The 17,670-nt window shown below is 44.9% G+C and overlaps 1 protein-coding gene across 3 annotated transcripts in view; it reads left to right on the plus strand.

The window, feature by feature from the left end:
• Window positions 1–17,670, plus strand: part of ccdc92ba (coiled-coil domain containing 92Ba) — an 88,596-nt gene that overhangs the window by 42,460 nt on the left and 28,466 nt on the right. For all 3 annotated transcript variants that reach the window (XM_072589843.1, XM_072589844.1, XM_072589845.1), the window contains exon 3: window positions 2,391–2,438. In XM_072589843.1, coding sequence (XP_072445944.1) covers window positions 2,391–2,438 — 48 coding nt within the window. The remainder of the gene's footprint in view (window positions 1–2,390; window positions 2,439–17,670) is intronic.

Here is a 17,670-nt window from a genome sequence, read left to right on the forward strand (position 1 = left end):
GTAATTAGATGTTTATCCCCCCCTACTCCAGAGTGATAGCTCTTTGGGTATAGGCTTGTCATACCCGGAGAGTGATTGATGGTAGTTTAAGCTGCGTGCAGGTACTTCATTTTTTGAAGTTTGCATCACATATAGACAGGGTGGTTAAAAAGGCATTTGGCATGCTTGCCTTCTTTGCTCAGACATTTGAGTGTAGGAGTTGGGACATGTTGAGGTTGTGCTGGACACTCTTCTGGAATATTGTGTCCAGTTCTGGTCGCCCAGTTACAGGAAGGATATTATTATTAAGCTGGAGAGGGTTCAGGACAGATATACCACAATGTTGCCCAGTATGGGAGGTTTCAGTTATAAAGAAAGGCTGGGACTTTTTCACTGGTGCATAGGAGGTTGGGAGGGAACCTGACAGAAGCTTATAAAATAAGGAGAGGTACAGATAGAGAAACTGGCAGTTGTCTTTTCCCTGGGTTGGGGGATTTCAAGACTATCGGGTACATTTTTGAGGTTAGAGGAGAGAAATTTAGTAAAGACAGAGGGTGATTCAAGTATGGAATGAACTTCCAGAGGAAGTGGTGAATGCAGGCACAATTACAATGTTTAAAAGATGTTTGGATAGACACATGAATAGGAAAGGTTTGGAGGAATTTGGGCCCGGAGCAGGCAGGTGGGGCTAGTTTAGTTTGGGATTATGTTCAGCATGGACTAGTCGGACCAAAGGGTCTGTTCCTGTGCTGTATGACTCCATAACTCTACATGCCCTCTTAAAGGTACATGCACATGATACCACAACAAGGACAGCCAATTTGCATACAACACTCTCCCACAAACAAGAATATAATCAGATAAGCTATCTTCAGTGATCATGACTGAGGAATAAATATTGGCAGGAATAAACTCCCTTTGAAATAGCACCCATAGGATTGTTTGACATTCACCCGAAAGGTCAGAAAGGATCGTGGTTGCTATCTTGTCTGAAAGACCACATGCTAGTGAAATAACTCACTATTACCCCATTGGATAGTGCCCTCCTTCAGAATTTTGTGCTCCAGCTTTGATGTGGGACTTGAACTTACCACCTTATAATTCAGAAGTGTGTGCTAGCTGCTGAGTGCATCCCTATATATCTTGTGCATGGTCAGTTCTCCTGAATGAGGCTTGATAGTGAGCATTCGGTCATTGGGCTCACCCATCAGTATGGGGTGAATTGAGGAGGTCAAAATATCCCAGTAGCACCTAGAGTCAGTCTAAGCTCCCCAACTGAGATCTGCTGTTCTGGCACATGCCAAGTTGTGCCAGAAGGTCATGTGCCGCAAACGCAGTAATCCATCATCTCAGAATAAGGACTGACCTCCTTCCAGAAGCCATGGGGAATGCTTGCTTGAAAACCACTGAAATTCTAAGTATCAAGTGACCCACTTACCTGTATTTTGCACTAGGTGGAGGAATACAGAACTTCACTCTCTCAGGCTTCCACCTTTCACCAATTCAAAACATTTAGTGAGTCACAAGAAATCACATGGTCCAGGGCTAGCTGGGTGGCTCAATAGGTCCTTTGTTGTCCGTTATCATTCACATGTTCATCAATCCAAGTGGATTGGGTGGGCCAGTGTCATGGAATGAGTGGGATCATGTCGACCTGACCTCACTCATTGTCTCCTTTACTATACTTCCAGTCACTGATCCCAATGGAGCTCGTTCTACAGCTCACTGTCTACTCTGTCTCTGTGAAGGCAATGCAAGTGGAGTCTTTCTTTGTCCTGAGTACTTAACATTGCCTTATTGCTGATGATGAAAGCACATTGTAAACTCTGTTGTTGAAATTACTGATAGGCACCTCCAAACCTTAATCAAAATGGTATAGGAAGTCATAGTTATATCTTTATAAAAGAAAAGCAGGCATTGTTTGGTGGAGTTTAAGTTTGAGTCCATGCTACTTGATGGGAAGCCTCTGCAAGCACACACCAAGGTTTTAGAGATACAGTAGTCAGGAGTTTACAACCAACGTTTGGAAAACCGTACCCATTGCAGGTCCAGACCTTTAATATGAGCTGCCAGAAGAGACAACCTCAGTTGTGAATACTGCTCATTATGTTGTCCTCTTGATATTCATTCGGTCAGCTGACTTAATAAATCCCATCCCTCTCCTGTTTTCCCCCGCCCCGTTCGGGCTTTTGCCCGAAATGTCGATTTCGAAGCTACTTGGATGCTGCCTGAACTGCTGTGCTCTTCCAGCACCACTAATCCAGAATCTGGTTTCCAGCATCTGCAGTCATTGTTTTTACCCCGTTCTCTAACCCCCCCCCCCCCCCAACTCCTCCCAGCCCTGTGCACATAATGGCTGCAAGAGTTGAACCTTCTCCATACTGATTTGTACTGTTGGCTATCTTTTTCAGAGTTGACCTGTGAACTAACATTGAAGTCATCAAGAAACGACCAATCAGGTAAGAGATGTGCAACCTGGCAACCTACAATGTTGCATATTATTTTGGAGTATTTTATTGTGGAGCTTAGCACCGTAAGGTCAAAAGTAACATTGGAAGCATCAGGGTAAAGGAAACTCAGCAGCCGCCTAAACTACTCTGGCAGTACTAGAGACCCCGAGCAATAAGTTGCCATCTGCACTGATCTTGCACCTTTGACTCCAACTATACTGAGGCTTTAATACTCAGGGTGATCTCTAAAACAAGAGAAAAGTTGTAGCAAGGAAAGAGGCCAATCACTGATTTTGAGCAGTTTGTGCACTGCCCTCTCAAACGACAAGCGAATTAATCCCAAATGAAGTAGTGTCCTTTAGGCCAATTAATCCTTTGGTGGATGTTTATTGTGTCATGTCAGAGAATGAACGTGTGGTCATTCAACTTATTGTATTGTTGCCAGGTCTTTGGTATAGATATCTAATTAGTTCCACCTACCTACTCTGTCTTCATAGCATTGTGTGTTCCCCCTTCGAGTATTGATCCCATTGCTTTTTGAAAGTTCCGATTGCATCTGCTTCCACCACCCTTTCAAGCAAAGAATTCCAGATCCTCATCAAATCACTGCATTAAAAGAAAAGTTGTATTTGGCTATTTTGGTAATCGTCTTTTGTTCTTTTGGTACCAACCTCCTATCACTGAAAAAAAGTTTCTTTTAACTTGACTTATCAAAGCCCTTTTTGTCTTCTATTCTGGTGTAACTGACGTTGCCAAATCATCCTTTTCTGGCATCCCTCTGTTTAGACATGTTCAGTGCCATAAGATTTTCTTTACTGTCTCCAGATTTGCTCAGATGATGCAGAGTTAAGCCTGCAAACCAGTGACAGTGAAAGAGGAAAATAGGGAATTAGCACAGGAGCGGACAGAAATTTGGCACATCATTTAGTTTAATCATTAGTGTTGGCCATGCACGTTGGCAATAGATGTGCCATCAGTCACTCCAAAAATGAACGTTACCAATATGAACTCACAAACAGTTCTGACAAAAGGCAGTGCCTTAAATCTAATGTTTAAATAGTTTTGCACAGCTGGCTTACGACTGTGAAGCTTTAGAAAATTGCCAAATTTGTACTTTGTAGTGCAGTGATCATTTTGGAAATGTAAAACAAATAATGGTGGTTACAGAGGTAGACTGGCAGGATCAAACCAGCAGCCTGTTCTGAAATCTTTTCAGCAATTGTTTTCAAGGTAATTTTTAATTCACTCCCATTGGCTCAAAGCCAAGGGGGTTACATATCTCTTGATAACCAATCAGGAACTAAAGCCCTCTTTGTGCAAGTTGGTAACATGCACAGATAAGCAGTGTTCAGAGTACCTGGTTTAAGGTGATGGAATATGTCAAATTTCATTTCTCCTCACATGGGATTCTACAATTTGTACCATGCCTTGAGGAACATATCTAATTAGTCTGCCCATTTTACCTGCTGTGATAATGTATGTGGGGACTGAAACAAGGCCAGTGCTTTCTGGTGACTGAATAAATAAAGTCTTCTATTCGATTGGGTGGAATTTGAACAGATGCCTTCCAGATGCCCAATTCTGTTTTTGAGTGAAACCTGAAAGCTAATGGCCTTGCCCCTGAATTCTGTAATGTCCACACCAATGATTTTTGTACTGACCGAGAATCTCTTTTCCAGCATCCTGTAAACCAGGAGAAATTATAAACAGCTTCTACTGAATGCCCACCTTTCCCTCGACTAAACATGAAGCAATAGTTTTCTTTGCAAAATTGCTCCATTCAGCATCTATCACATTTGGTGGATATTTACCAATAGGCAGCTTTTTGATTATTTGAGTTTTACTTCACGTTCTCATTTCCTCCATTTATACCAAGACTTGTACACTTGGACTGGGGAGAGCATTTCACTCTTGGTTAATGGAACTCTTGAAGGATCTCTGAACAACCCAGAAACTGATCTCCGTGTCATGAGTTTTATACCTAGGCCAGCCAGACTGTAACCAGAGAAGAAAAGTACTGCCCATTCTTTATTCTGTCAACTTTGTTTTCTAATGTTGCCTATACTTGGCACTTGGTTCTCTCAACAAATTTAAAACAACGATAGTGCAAGTTTTGCATAAAAGTCTAAGGGTTACTACAGATTGCAAGTTATTTACAGCCCGGAAACAGGCCATTTGGCTAAGCAGGTCTGTACCATTGTTAGTGTTCCACCTAACCAACATATCGTTCTTTTACTTTCTCTCTCCTTATCCAGTTAAATGCATCTATACTATTCACAACAGGGCATTGCTACGATAATCAACTATACAATAACATAGGATGAGGCAATGAACATGGTGGGTCAGTAGTTAGCACTGCTGCCTCACTGAACCAGGAATCCGGGTTTGATTCAATCCTTGGGTGACCGTCTGTGTGGAGTTTGCACATTCTCCCAATGTCTGCATGGGTTTCCTCCAGCTGCTGTGGTTTCCTCCCATTGTCCAAAGATGTGCAGGATTGGACATGCTAAATTGTCCCAGGGATGTGCAGGCTAGGTGGGATAGCCAAGGGATATGCAGAATTATAGGGATAGGGTAGGTAGGTGAGCTTGTGTGGGATGATCTTTGGAGGGTCAGTAGCACTCTCAGCTCAATAGGGCTGAATGGCCTGATTCCACCCTGTTAAGGGTTCTATGATTTCTCCTTATACACTAAATTTCCATTGACTGCCTTGGCTCAGTGGGCCACTTGAATATACAGAAGTCGAGCAGATGGTTGTGCATCTGAGGTTAGTGCCATATGTGTCCTGACCAACTACAATGTCAGAGTGCTAGGACATCACACTGGCATCCACAGCTAACCTTCTGCTCTGAAGCTGGTGCCTGACATCCTTGAGGTCCCAGAAATGAGTCCAGTGAGAAACCAGTAGCTGGTGAATTCATTAGACGTATTTCCCTGGGATCATCACAGGCATCAAACGGTCAGCCATTTTGGTTGGGAGGGAAGGGCCTTTTGTGGATACTCCCATTTCCCTCCTCACAGGCCTTCCCCCTCATTGCAAACACTGCATGATAACCAGTGCACACCTTTTGATCGCTGGGTTTTCTTTCACGTTCTGGTTTCCTCTGCTCGTACACAGAGTCTTGTTCTCCTGAACAAGGATCTAGGTTCCATTGCAAGCCCAGAGGTATGATAACCACAGCCTCCCATGGCTGGTATAGAGGTGGCCTCCCTGAATGTGTGCAGCAGACCACTGCAAAACCTCCAGGGACAAGTCTCAGACAGTCACTAACTTTCTGACACTAAGTCCAAAGCACCTCATCTACAAACTTGACGCCCGGCCCTTTAAATAATGCCATATGGAGGGTGATTCCCTGGGGCTACTGTTGAGCTGAGACTGCTTATTGCAGACACGTGCAGTCCAAGTTTCTGAAATGGGCATGAAATCAGCCAGAGCAGCTAAATGATTTTCTGGTAGCTCTCCCTGGCACTTCTCTGGTGTGCCCACACTCACTCACTCCCTATGCCAGAAATGTAGCCTGCACCATTTTTGTCTTTTGGACCTTTTATAATATCACTATCAATGGTGCCACACTGCCCAACTCTGAATATCTTGTATTCTCACTTGTACTGCAGTACAGGAGTACAGTGAAAAGTTTTTACAATGGCTGCCTTTTAATGGTACATCTTTGGTACAAGTACCCAGGTACAAATCTTAGAGTTTAAAAAAAAAAGTGGTGTTGTTGTACAAAAGAGTCTCTGGAGGTGATATGTAACATTTAATGACTTTTAAAATCATCTTTCCAGAACGTCAGGACAGTCAAACTTTATACAGTACCATGGGATCTAAGGAAAGATGTAGGTTGTTTTAAGGAAGGTACACCTGTGTTGGGTTAGCACTGTGCCTGTCAGATAGGAAACAGAGTAGCACATCACAGGGGTGTTACATTTGAGGAATTGGATTCAATTTCTGAACACAAGTGAGCGACTGATGAATGTTACAGTGCAGATCTCCACTGCAGTTCCCTGCTGGACAACTCAGTGATCTTTAAACCCAGCAGAAATTAGCTGCATCGTGTCCGGGAAAGGTTAATACACAAGGACAAAAGCCCGAGCTTACTTATCCAGCTCTGCCAATTACATTCTTGGAATGGCTGTCTCAGCAGAAATTAGTTCTCTCAGACCAGGAAAGGGCTGGAGCCAGCGATCTTCTAGGGCAACTCACTCACTGGCTATTAGACTCAATAAGCCATTTGCTGAGTTCAGCGAGCTTGGCTTTTCATGAAAACCAGTGGTTTCAAAGTGAACAAATTATTAATGTACTAAAGTGTCCGATGTCTCAGTGAGCTACATAAGGCTACATTAAGAGAGATGGCCCAAAGTGTGATCAAAGATGTGTATTGTAAGGAGTCCCTTAGAAAATAATAGGAAATGGAAAGGTGAAAGGAGAGGTTGGATCCTAGGCAGCTAGTGACAGGGACACCAACGTTGAAGCAATCACAATGGAGGATGCTCAAGTGGCCAAAAATAATGGAGTGCAGTTATCTCAGAGGGTTTTGTGAATTACATATAAAGATGGGAAGAGGTGAAATCAAGGCATTGCTTAACAGGGGGCAAACTTAGGTGAGGTGAGATGATTGGGTAAAAATTACCTGGGTGAGAAAATGAGCACAGGCAGTGTGTTCATATTTCCATATTGTAATACCTCATCGCCAGTTAGTGCAACTTCTAAGAGGAAACAATGCTTTAATCAGTAAGATTGAAAATGGGGACCTTAATAGTTTTATATGTATTTTATTCACAGTGGCAATATCGTCAGTTTTTGTGGTGTTGGTGCAGAGGTAAATGATATGGTGTCTAAACTCCCATTCTTGCAAAATAGTGCTTACAAAGTTACACAGTATAGAAACAGGCCCTTCGACCCACTATGTCTGTTCTGACAAACACCAAATGACACTAATCCCATTTACTTGCATTTGTTCTGTAGCCTACTATGTCCCAGCATTTTAAGTGCTCTGAATTAGTGGTGCTGGAAGAGCACAGCAGTTCAGGCAGCATCCGAGAAGCAGTAAAATCGATGTTTCGGGCAAAAGCCCTTCATCAGGAATGCAGGCAGAGAGCCTGAAGGGTGGAGGGATAAAGTGAGAGGAGGGTGGGGGTAGGGAGAAAGTAGCATAGAGTACAATAGGTGAGTGGGGGAGGGGATGAAGGTCGGCGGGTTGAGAGGGTGAAGTGGATAGGTGGAAAAGAAGATAGGCAGGTAGGACAAGTCAAGGGGACAGTGCTGAGCTGGAAGTTTGGAACTGGGGTGAGTTGGGGGAAGGGGAAATGAGGAAACTGTTGAAGTCCACATTGATGCCCTGAGGTTGAAGTGTTCTGAGGCGGAAGATGAGGCGTTCTTCCTCCAGGCGTCTGGTGGTGAGGGAGCGGCGGTGAAGGAGGCCCAGGACCTCCATGTCCTCGGCAGAGTTGGAGGGGGAGTTGAAATGTTGGGCCACAGGGCAGTGTGGTTGATTGCTGCAGGTGTCCCGGAGATGTTCCCTAAAGCGCTCTGCTAGGAGGCGTCCAGTCTCCCCAACGTAAAGGAGACCGCATCGGAAGCAATGGCTACAATAAATGATATTGGTGGATGTGCAGGTAAAACTTTGGATGTGGAAGGCCCCTTTAGGGCCTTGGATGGAGGTGAGGGAGGAGGTGTGGGCGAAGGTTTTGTGATTCCTGCAGTGGCAGGGGAAGGTTAAGTGCTCGTTCGGATGCTTCTTTAATGATGTTAAAATATCTGCCTCCATCACTGTCTCAGGCAGCACATTTCATATATCTGTCACCATCTGGGTGAAAAAGTATTTTCTCCGATCTTCTCTAAACCACTTGCTCTTTGTCTTAAACTGGTGCCCTTGGGTTTTAGACATGTCTGGGGAAAAGATTCTTTCAATCCTCTTTGTCTGTACCTCTCATAATGATTCCGATCCCACTCCCCTCAACCTCCTGTGCTCCAAAGAAAACAAACCCAGCCTATCCAATCTTTCATCAAAACTGAGACCTTTCATCCCAGGCAGCATCCTGGTGAATCTCCGAAACTTCACCAGGACAGGCAACGCCCAAGGACAGGCTGGAGAGAGGATGTTGCTAGTACATATGAGCCCAGTCCATGTCTGTTCAGGGATGTGGCCATGCCTGTGATTTTTGTATCTGCTGCTGCAGACACCGCATTGGTTTGAACTCTTATCAAAATGAGGCACCTCTGACAGTGCAGCACTTCCCCAGTACTGCCTCGGAGTATTAATCTAGGTTTTGTATTCTGGAGTGGAACTGGATCCCACAACTTGGTGCACAGGTGAGAGTCCTATCATCTGAGTTCTACCATGCCTGATACCTGAAATAATCATATCCTGGATGAAGAAGACATTTTTTTTCAGGATTAATCTCAGTGTGTCTTCTGTGCTGCTCTCTAAACAAACATTTCCAATATCAAAATATGAAAATTCATGTTCAGGTCGATAATTATACAAGATATTCCTTTCTCCTTCTAAGATTTCACCAAATGTATAATAGTCAGCATAATGACCTTAGTAGATACTGCTGGTTTCATGAAAATTCCATATTTGCCAGCACTTAAAGCAATCTAACACTTATGAAACATAAACTCAGCCTTTCCTAGTGCTAAGATTTATGTTGTATTCAGAAGCATTTTTAATCACACTTATTTCTTATTTATTTCTGCGAGCACTCTAGGGAAATCAAGTTTAATTTCATTATTACTAAGTGAATGATGTTATTAAAATTGATACAAAGATAGCCTGAGGTAACTTTTCCCTTTGTAATGTTTGATTTTGATGCAAGCCCAACTCCAGAATTCATAAAGAAAATGAGAGTTTGGAGCTGGATAGGATGTTGGTTTTTCGAGCCTAGTTCATCGTTCAACAAAATCATGGCTGACATTTGACTTCAACTGCTCAGTCCTCATATTCCCTAGTTCCCTGAAAGAGCCAAATATTTATTGATCTCTGTCTACAATATAGTCACTGACTGAGTTTCCACAATCATTGTTGCAGACAATTCCACAGAGGCACATCACTTTGTGAAGAAACTTCTCCTTGTTTCAATCCTAAATGACCGACCTCTTATTCTGAGACTGACTCCATGTTCTACTCTCCCAAGCCAAGGGAAGTCCATAATTGCCTCCTTCCCTAGAGTGCTCGCAGAAATAAATAAGAAATAAGTGTGATTAAAACTGCTTCTGAATACAACATAAATCTTAAACTCAGCCTTTCCTAGCGCTATGTTTCATAAGTTTTAGATTGCTTTAAGTGCTGGCAAATATGGAATTTTCATGAAACCAGCAGTATCTACTGAGGTCATTATGCTGACTATTATACATTTGGTGAAATCTTAGAAGGAGAAAGGAATATCTTGTATAATTATCGACCTGAACATGAATTTTCATATTTTAATATTGGAAATGTTTGTTTAGAGAGCAGCACAGAAGACACACTGAGATTAATCCTGAAAAAAATGTGTTTTCTTCATCCAGGATTAGCCTCCTTGGATTAGCATCACTCACCCAACCCAATGCTGCAATAACATAACAAAGGCATACCAGAGTGACACCCACTTTTAAACAGATAGCAGTAATCTGGTAATAAAGAAGAGCTCAAGATCAATTTTCTATTCTTGTTAGGTATTAGCTTACTCTTTCCAGTTTTCCTGTTGCCTGAAGTGGGACAGATTTTCCTCAATAGCCGCTTCTAAATCCAATATCCTGTTGACGGAATAACACTCAACCCGGAAAAGAAAACTTAATGTGGAGTTGCTGTTGTTAGACTGGGGTGGGCAAAGTCAGAAGTCACAAGAACATCAGGTTATAGTCCAACAGGTTTATCTGATATCACAAGCTTTCGGAGCAGCGCTGCTACATCAGGTGAACGTTTGGGCTAGAATCTGGTGTCATGTGACTTCTGGAAAAGAAAACAAACCACATAAATCTCTTTGAAGAAAGGCATCATACTCAGATGCTGGAAATCTGAAACAAACATGGAGAATGCTGGAGGAGCTCAGCGAGTCTGGCAGCATCTGCAGAGAGAGAAACAGAGTTAATCTTTAGAAGCTGGTATGTCTCTTCAGAAGAAGGGAAAGTGAGGATTGCAGATGCTGGAGTTCAGAGCTGAAAATGTGTTGCCCGAAACGTCGATTCTCCTGTTCCTTGGATGCTGCCTGACCTGCTGTGCTTTTCCAGCAACACATTTTCAGCTCTTCAGAAGAAGAACCACTTCTGGAGAAGAGTCAGTCCAGAAATGGAATATTAGCTCTGTTTCTCCCGCCACAGATGTTGCCAGACCTGCTGAGTTTCTCCAGCATTTTGTGTTTATTTCAGATAAATGTACTTTTTTTTTAACCAAAGCCTCAACTTCCTTGTAATTGTGAAATGATCAACTGTGTATTACACCCTCTAAAAATAGGCCTGCTTAAAATAATGTGATTGAGTTGATTGATGGAGCCCCCCGTATACAGGATAAAGAAACAAAAGATCGTATTTGTATCGCACCTTTCCAAATGACCGGCCATCTCCCAGTACTTCGCAAAGTATTTTTGGGGTGTTATCACTAATGCTATGTGAGAAACTCATCAACTAATTTGCACACAACAAGCTCCCAGTAATAGTAGTGTGTAATCACAATCAGGTAACCAGGTTTTGTGATGTTGACTGAGTGGTAAAGTTTGGCCGTACAGTGGATAATTTTTCTGTTCTTTATGCAGATCCTTGGGTGACACGGTGGCTCAGTGGTTAGCACTGTTGCCTCTCACTGCCAGGGACTTGGGTTTGAGTCCTGTCTGCGACTCACTGTGTGGAGTCTGTACATTTTGCCCGTGTCTGCGTGGGTTTCCTCCGGGGCTCTGGTTTCCTCCCACAGTCCAAAAATATGCAGGTTGGGTAAAGTGGCCATGCTGAATTGCCCATAGTGTCAGGGATGTGTAGTTTAGCTGGGTTAGCCATGGGAAACGCAGGGTGATCGAGTTGAGGGTGTGGATTTGGATGGGATGTTCTTCAGAAGGTTGGTGTAGACTCAATGGGCTAAATGGCCTGCTTCCACACTGTATGATTGAGTGTTGTAGAGTCATTTGTATTCTGCAAATAGGATCTCAGTTTAACACATTACTAAAACATCCCAGCTCCCTCAGTACTGCACTGCAATGTTAGCCTAGATTGGGAGTTGAATTCAGAATCTTGTGACTCAGAGTGAGATTGCTACCATCAGAGCTGTGACTGACACACACTTTTAAGTAACACAGGAAAATTCTAACCCGAATCTGACAACAGTACCACGTATCCTTCTGAATGCCAGGTGAAGGATGATTCTAGCATCAAAATGACTTCCTGTAATGGCATACAGTGACAGTGAGTAGAGTGTTGTGAAATGTGCAGTGAGCTTGGAATTCATTTATAGGTACGTTAATGTATATATTTTGGATCTCTTCATTTAACCAGTAGATTTGGGTGAGGGTGCACGCTCCAGAAACTAAAACAAATTTTAGGACCCGAGTAACAGATTTCATCAAGGTTGAAAACAATTCAACCTAAAATAAGTCAAATATCATACACAGGTGATGTAAGCTTGGATTTTAAAGTCTATACATTGTAGGAGGAAGAGGAGACTGTGGGAGGCAGAGTGGGCCACAGCTTTGATGCAGTGGGAAAGGCTGAATTCAAAGCAGCGTTATGATTTTGAACACCCCTATCGAACCACCTCATCTTCTCTTCATGAAGAATGTTTCTGGCTTCTCCAGTCTGTCCACCCATTTGAAGTCCCTCATTGCTGGATCCATCCCTGTAAATCTGTTCTGCACCCTCTCCAAAGCTTTCACATTCTTCCTAAATTGTGGTTATAAAAGATCAGACACCAAACTCCAGTTGAGGTTGAACCACTGTTTCATATACGTTTATCTTAATCTCCTTGTTTCTGTATACTCTGTTTATGAAACCCAGGATCCCGTATGCCTTATTAACCACTTTCTACACCTGCTCTGCTATCTTCAATGATTTGTGCATAACTTCTGTCAGGTACCGCCACTCACGTATCCCCTAACAGTTATGGGATTAAGTCCAATACCAGGATTTTAAAAAGTACATAATCTAATCTGATGCTACAGGGCAGTACAGAGAAGATCTTCAAGAGGCATGGTCTTTTGGCTAAACAGTTTGTTGAGTTACAGAAATAAATGTAATAGACTGAAGATGCTGGAAATCTGAAATAAACTCAGAATACTAGAGAAACTCAGTGGGTCTGGCAGCATCTATGGAGAGAGAAACAGAGTTAACGTTTCAAGTCCAATATGACTCCTCTTTAGAATAGAATTCAAACCAGATTTGGAAAGTTAACTCTGTTTCTCCCTCCACAACTGTTGCAATGTTGCCAGAGCTGTTGTGTTTCTGAATTACATGTTGGCTTTCCTTCCTAGCTCCTAGCTGCAAATCCAATGCACCGATCTGGTTCACAAGGGACTGAGAGGTCACATGGGAATTGTATAGGGGTGGTCTCTATCCAGCTGCTGGTGTGTATGGTCTGATTCAGAGATCAACGTGAATTCACTTGCATGGGGTCATGTAAGAAAAATAACATACAACTGGGAGTGAATACCTGAGGTCTTGGCGGTGGCACAGAATTTGGATGTTGGGTTCCTTAGGCCTTGGATTTTGTTGGATGTTCTTGGTGGGGAATGTGGATTTGCAGAAGCTCAAAGTAGCCATCCTATCTCCTGGCCATTTCTACAGAGTCAGAATCGAGATTTGTCAAGGTTCGAACTTACAGATTCAGAGGCCAGAATCCAACCAAAAAGCCACACAAACAATACCAATGCAAAATTGGAACAGTCCCTTTAAGAGATTAAATTCCAATATCCCAAATGAATACTCGAGAGGTGGAGGGCACAGTACAGAACAGCTAACTTCCAGAATTAGAGAGTCTGGCATTAAGTACTTCAGCAGAGTTAACATGGGGGTTATCACTACTTAACAAGACCCTGAAATACTGGGTTCCATTACATTCAACATGTAGAACTGTGTGAAGAACTGCAATGACACTTTTTGTAACAAGCTTTTTTTTGTTTTACAGACTTTCCATTTCTTTTCAGTACAATTCATAGATTAAAAAGTCCATGCCCGCAACTCCTTTCCTCCCCCCAACTTCACGCTCGCTCTCTCTCCCCCTCCCTCCTGCCCATTCCCTCCAAACTCTCCAGCCCTCTGTCTCCCCCCTCGTCTGTCTGTCTCCCCCTCTCTCTCTCCCTCCCCCCCTCTCTCTTGCCCCTTCCCCCTCTCTCTTGCCCCTTCCCCCTCTCTCTTGCCCCTTCCCCCTCTCTCTTGCCCCTTCCCCCTCTCTCTTGCCCCTTCCCCCTCTCTCTTGCCCCTTCCCCCTCTCTCTTGCCCCTTCCCCCTCTCTCTTGCCCCTTCCCCCTCTCTCTTGCCCCTTCCCCCTCTCTCTTGCCCCTTCCCCCTCTCTCTTGCCCCTTCCCCCTCTCTCTTGCCCCTTCCCCCTCTCTCTTGCCCCTTCCCCCTCTCTCTTGCCCCTTCCCCCTCTCTCTTGCCCCTTCCCCCTCTCTCTTGCCCCTTCCCCCTCTCTCTTGCCCCTTCCCCCTCTCTCTTGCCCCTTCCCCCTCTCTCTTGCCCCTTCCCCCCTCTCTCTTGCCCCTCCCCCCTCCCTCTTGCCCCTCCCTCCCTCCCTCTTGCCCCTCCCTCCCTCTTGCCCCTCCCTCCCCCCCTCCCTCCCTCTCTCTCGCCCCTCCCTCCCTCTCTCTCGCCCCTCCCTCCCTCCCTCTCGCCCCTCCCTCCCTCCCTCTCGCCCCTCCCTCCCTCTCGCCCCTCCCTCCCTCTTGCCCCTCCCTCCCTCCCTCTCTCTTGCCCCTCCCTCCCTCCCTCTCTCTTGCCCCTCCCTCCCTCCCTCCCTCCTGCCCCTCTCTCCCTCCCTCTCTCTTGCCCCTCCCTCCCTCCCTCTTGCCCCTCCCTCTCTCTTGCCCCCCCTCCCTCTCTCTTGCCCCTCCCTCCCTCCCTCTTGCCCCTCCCTCCCTCCCTCTCTCTTGCCCCTCCCTCCCTCCCTCTTGCCCCTCCCTCCCTCCCTCTCTCTTGCCCCTCCCTCCCTCCCTCTCTCTTGCCCCTCCCTCCCTCTTGCCCCTCCCTCCCTCTCGCCCCTCCCTCCCTCCCTCTCGCCCCTCCCTCCCTCCCTCTTGCCCCTCCCTCCCTCCCTCTCTCTTGCCCCTCCCTCCCTCCCTCTCTCTTGCCCCTCCCTCCCTCTTGCCCCTCCCTCCCTCTTGCCCCTCCCTCCCTCTTGCCCCTCCCTCCCTCTCGCCCCTCCCTCCCTCTCGCCCCTCCCTCCCTCCCTCTTGCCCCTCCCTCCCTCTTGCCCCTCCCTCCCTCCCTCTCGCCCCTCCCTCCCTCTCTCTTGCCCCTCCCTCCCTCCCTCCCTCCCTCCCTCTCTCTTGCCCCTCCCTCCCTCCCTCCCTCTTGCCCCTCCCTCCCTCCCTCTTGCCCCTCCCTCCCTCCCTCTTGCCCCTCCCTCCCTCCCTCTTGCCCCTCTCTCCCTCCCTCTCTCTTGCCCCTCCCTCCCTCCCTCTTGCCCCTCCCTCCCTCCCTCTTGCCCCTCCCTCCCTCCCTCTTGCCCCTCCCTCCCTCCCTCTCGCCCCTCCCTCCCTCTCTCTTGCCCCTCCCTCCCTCCCTCCCTCTCTCTTGCCCCTCCCTCCCTCCCTCCCTCCCTCTCTCTTGCCCCTCCCTCTCTCTTGCCCCTCCCTCCCTCCCTCTCTCTTGCCCCTCCCTCCCTCCCTCCCTCTCTCTTGCCCCTCCCTCCCTCCCTCTCTCTTGCCCCTCCCTCCCAAAGCCCTTGAAAGTCAGGCCAATTGGCTGGCTACTGGCTGTTCCAGGAGGTCTCACTGACCTTGGGATGGATGCGCTGAATTGCTATCATTTGAGCTGTCTGTAGAGTCCCAGTGCAGGGGATCACTTTCACACTTTAGCGAGGATCTGAAGGGTGGATTTAGGAGAAGCTCTCATACACTTGGATTTTAATCATGCTGTCTGACAACAATTTCCCTGGCAGTTTGGTTGGCCTTTTCTCTGAACATAGTAAAAAATGCAAATCTTCAAAGTTAAATTACGCAGGGATTATTTTGCATTTCTAATAGGATAATCAACCATTGCATTTGATATTTTATTCCATGTAACAATGATGAGTGTCTTTGACTTAGCCAACATCATAATTTTGAAAAAAATCTGGTCTCATTTAATACATTGGCTAGATTTCTGTCATTTATTGCTAAGATAATATCTTATTCTAAATTGGCATGTCACATTTCGTGTTTATCTACTTCACAAATTTGTGCGTGGCGACATCAGGAGAGAGAGAACTAAACTACTTTAAATTTTCAATCAGAGCTGCCTCGTAATACAGTCCATGGGCTTTCAAAAGCCAAACATTGCATCATCCAATTCCTCCTCACTACATTCTCTTCCCAACAATGCACACTTTAACTATGGTGGCATCCTTCTCCCAGATCGCTATATAAACGTACGGATGTGCCTAAGATTCAAAAGCCTTAATCCAGTGTAGAAGGCTAAAAGGAACTGCAGAGAATTAGAGATCAACTCCAGTTGAAGAACTGTTAGTAGCACAAGCCCAGTGGACTGAATGGCGTCCTCCTACACATTACCATTTACTTTTTAATGTATATTGTAGTCCCTGCATCAATAGACTCTTGAGATAAACCATTGCAGGCGTGATTAGGTTTGTGTTGAAAGATTTTGATATTTTCCTCTATTGTTATTCTACTAGTGATCCTGAATCTATGAGCTCTTGTTTGTCAGTCAGTGGAAATGATGTTTCACAATTAATACTCTCTGAACCAACATGTTGAAAAACTCTCTTTAGATTGAATCCAGAGGCAAATGGGGCAATGATGAGAAACCAAAATCCTCAACTTGCTTTAAGTCCAGTTTCACAGCCATGGCTGTTCTTTTCATCTTCATGGCAGCTTTTTAGGCATTTAATATCCTGGCTTTTAGCTGCACATAAATCACTTGGTCACCACTTAGGAATGTGAAGAATCAAACTGTGTTGCAGTTGAAAGAGATCAAAATCATGTTTTCATGTATCTAGACATTTCGTTTTCGGACTTCAAAAGAGCCATTGGTGACTGAATGTGCTGAAGGACCACCTGCTGTGCTGTACTATTCTCTAATCTCCCCATACCTAAACAAAAGATGGGTTTCCATTATCTAATGATTATTTATATATTGCAGAACCTGTCGCATTTAGTCGTTGCTGCATCTTTGCTCGGATAGGAATTGAAAATCGAAATTCAACTATCATCAAGTATTTTACTGTCATCCAGTCGCACTTCCACCCATCAACTCAGGTGAAACATCAGGGCTTTCTCACAATCGACTTGCCTACGCAGCCATCATTGTCACTAGAGCATATCATCATCTCCTACATTCTCCCAAACCCCATCATTAACCCACCCACCACCCCAGCTAATTTTAGGTACTAAAACATTGACCAGAATTGCAGTACTGAGAAAGATTTAGCATTGGAAAGTTTTAAAGAAAGATAAAGAGAACAAGCTCCTATCAATGCTGTACTGAGGAAGTGCTGCATTGTCAGAGTTGTTACATTTCCATTGAGCCACACCTCTTTCAACATAATTTTTAACTATCTTGACATTATTCATAGACTACTTAATTCCACTTTTTAAGATTTATGGATTGTCTTTCCATATAAGCGATTTAAGCCAACATGTGGGTGGGTGGCACTGTGGTTAGCACTGCTGCCTCACAGCGCCAGAGACCCGGGTTCAATTCCCGCCTCAGGTGACTGACTGTGTGGAGTTTGCACATTCTCCCCGTGTCTGCGTGGGTTTCCTCAGGGTGCTCCAGTTTCCTCCCATAGTCCAAAAATGTGCAGGTTAGGTGAATTGGCCATGCTAAATTGCCCGTAGTGTTAGGTGAAGGGGCAAATGTAGGGAAATGGGTTTGGGTGGGTTGCGCTTCGGCGGGTTGGTGTGGACTTGTTGGGCCTGTTTCCACACTCTAAGTAATCTAATGTCTTCTCACAAGGTCCCTAAAAATGAACAATGTGCACTAGATCCCTAAAAATGGATAATATGCAACATTATTTCCGAGGAGACTGAACAATTATCATTTGTAACTTGTTTAGATGATTAAAAAAAGACTAAAAGACACATTGCATTTGAAATATTTAAACAAAATTAGAAGCTTTTG

This window comes from Chiloscyllium punctatum, chromosome 19, assembly GCF_047496795.1.
Source record: "Chiloscyllium punctatum isolate Juve2018m chromosome 19, sChiPun1.3, whole genome shotgun sequence".
NCBI classification, from domain to species: domain Eukaryota; kingdom Metazoa; phylum Chordata; class Chondrichthyes; order Orectolobiformes; family Hemiscylliidae; genus Chiloscyllium; species Chiloscyllium punctatum.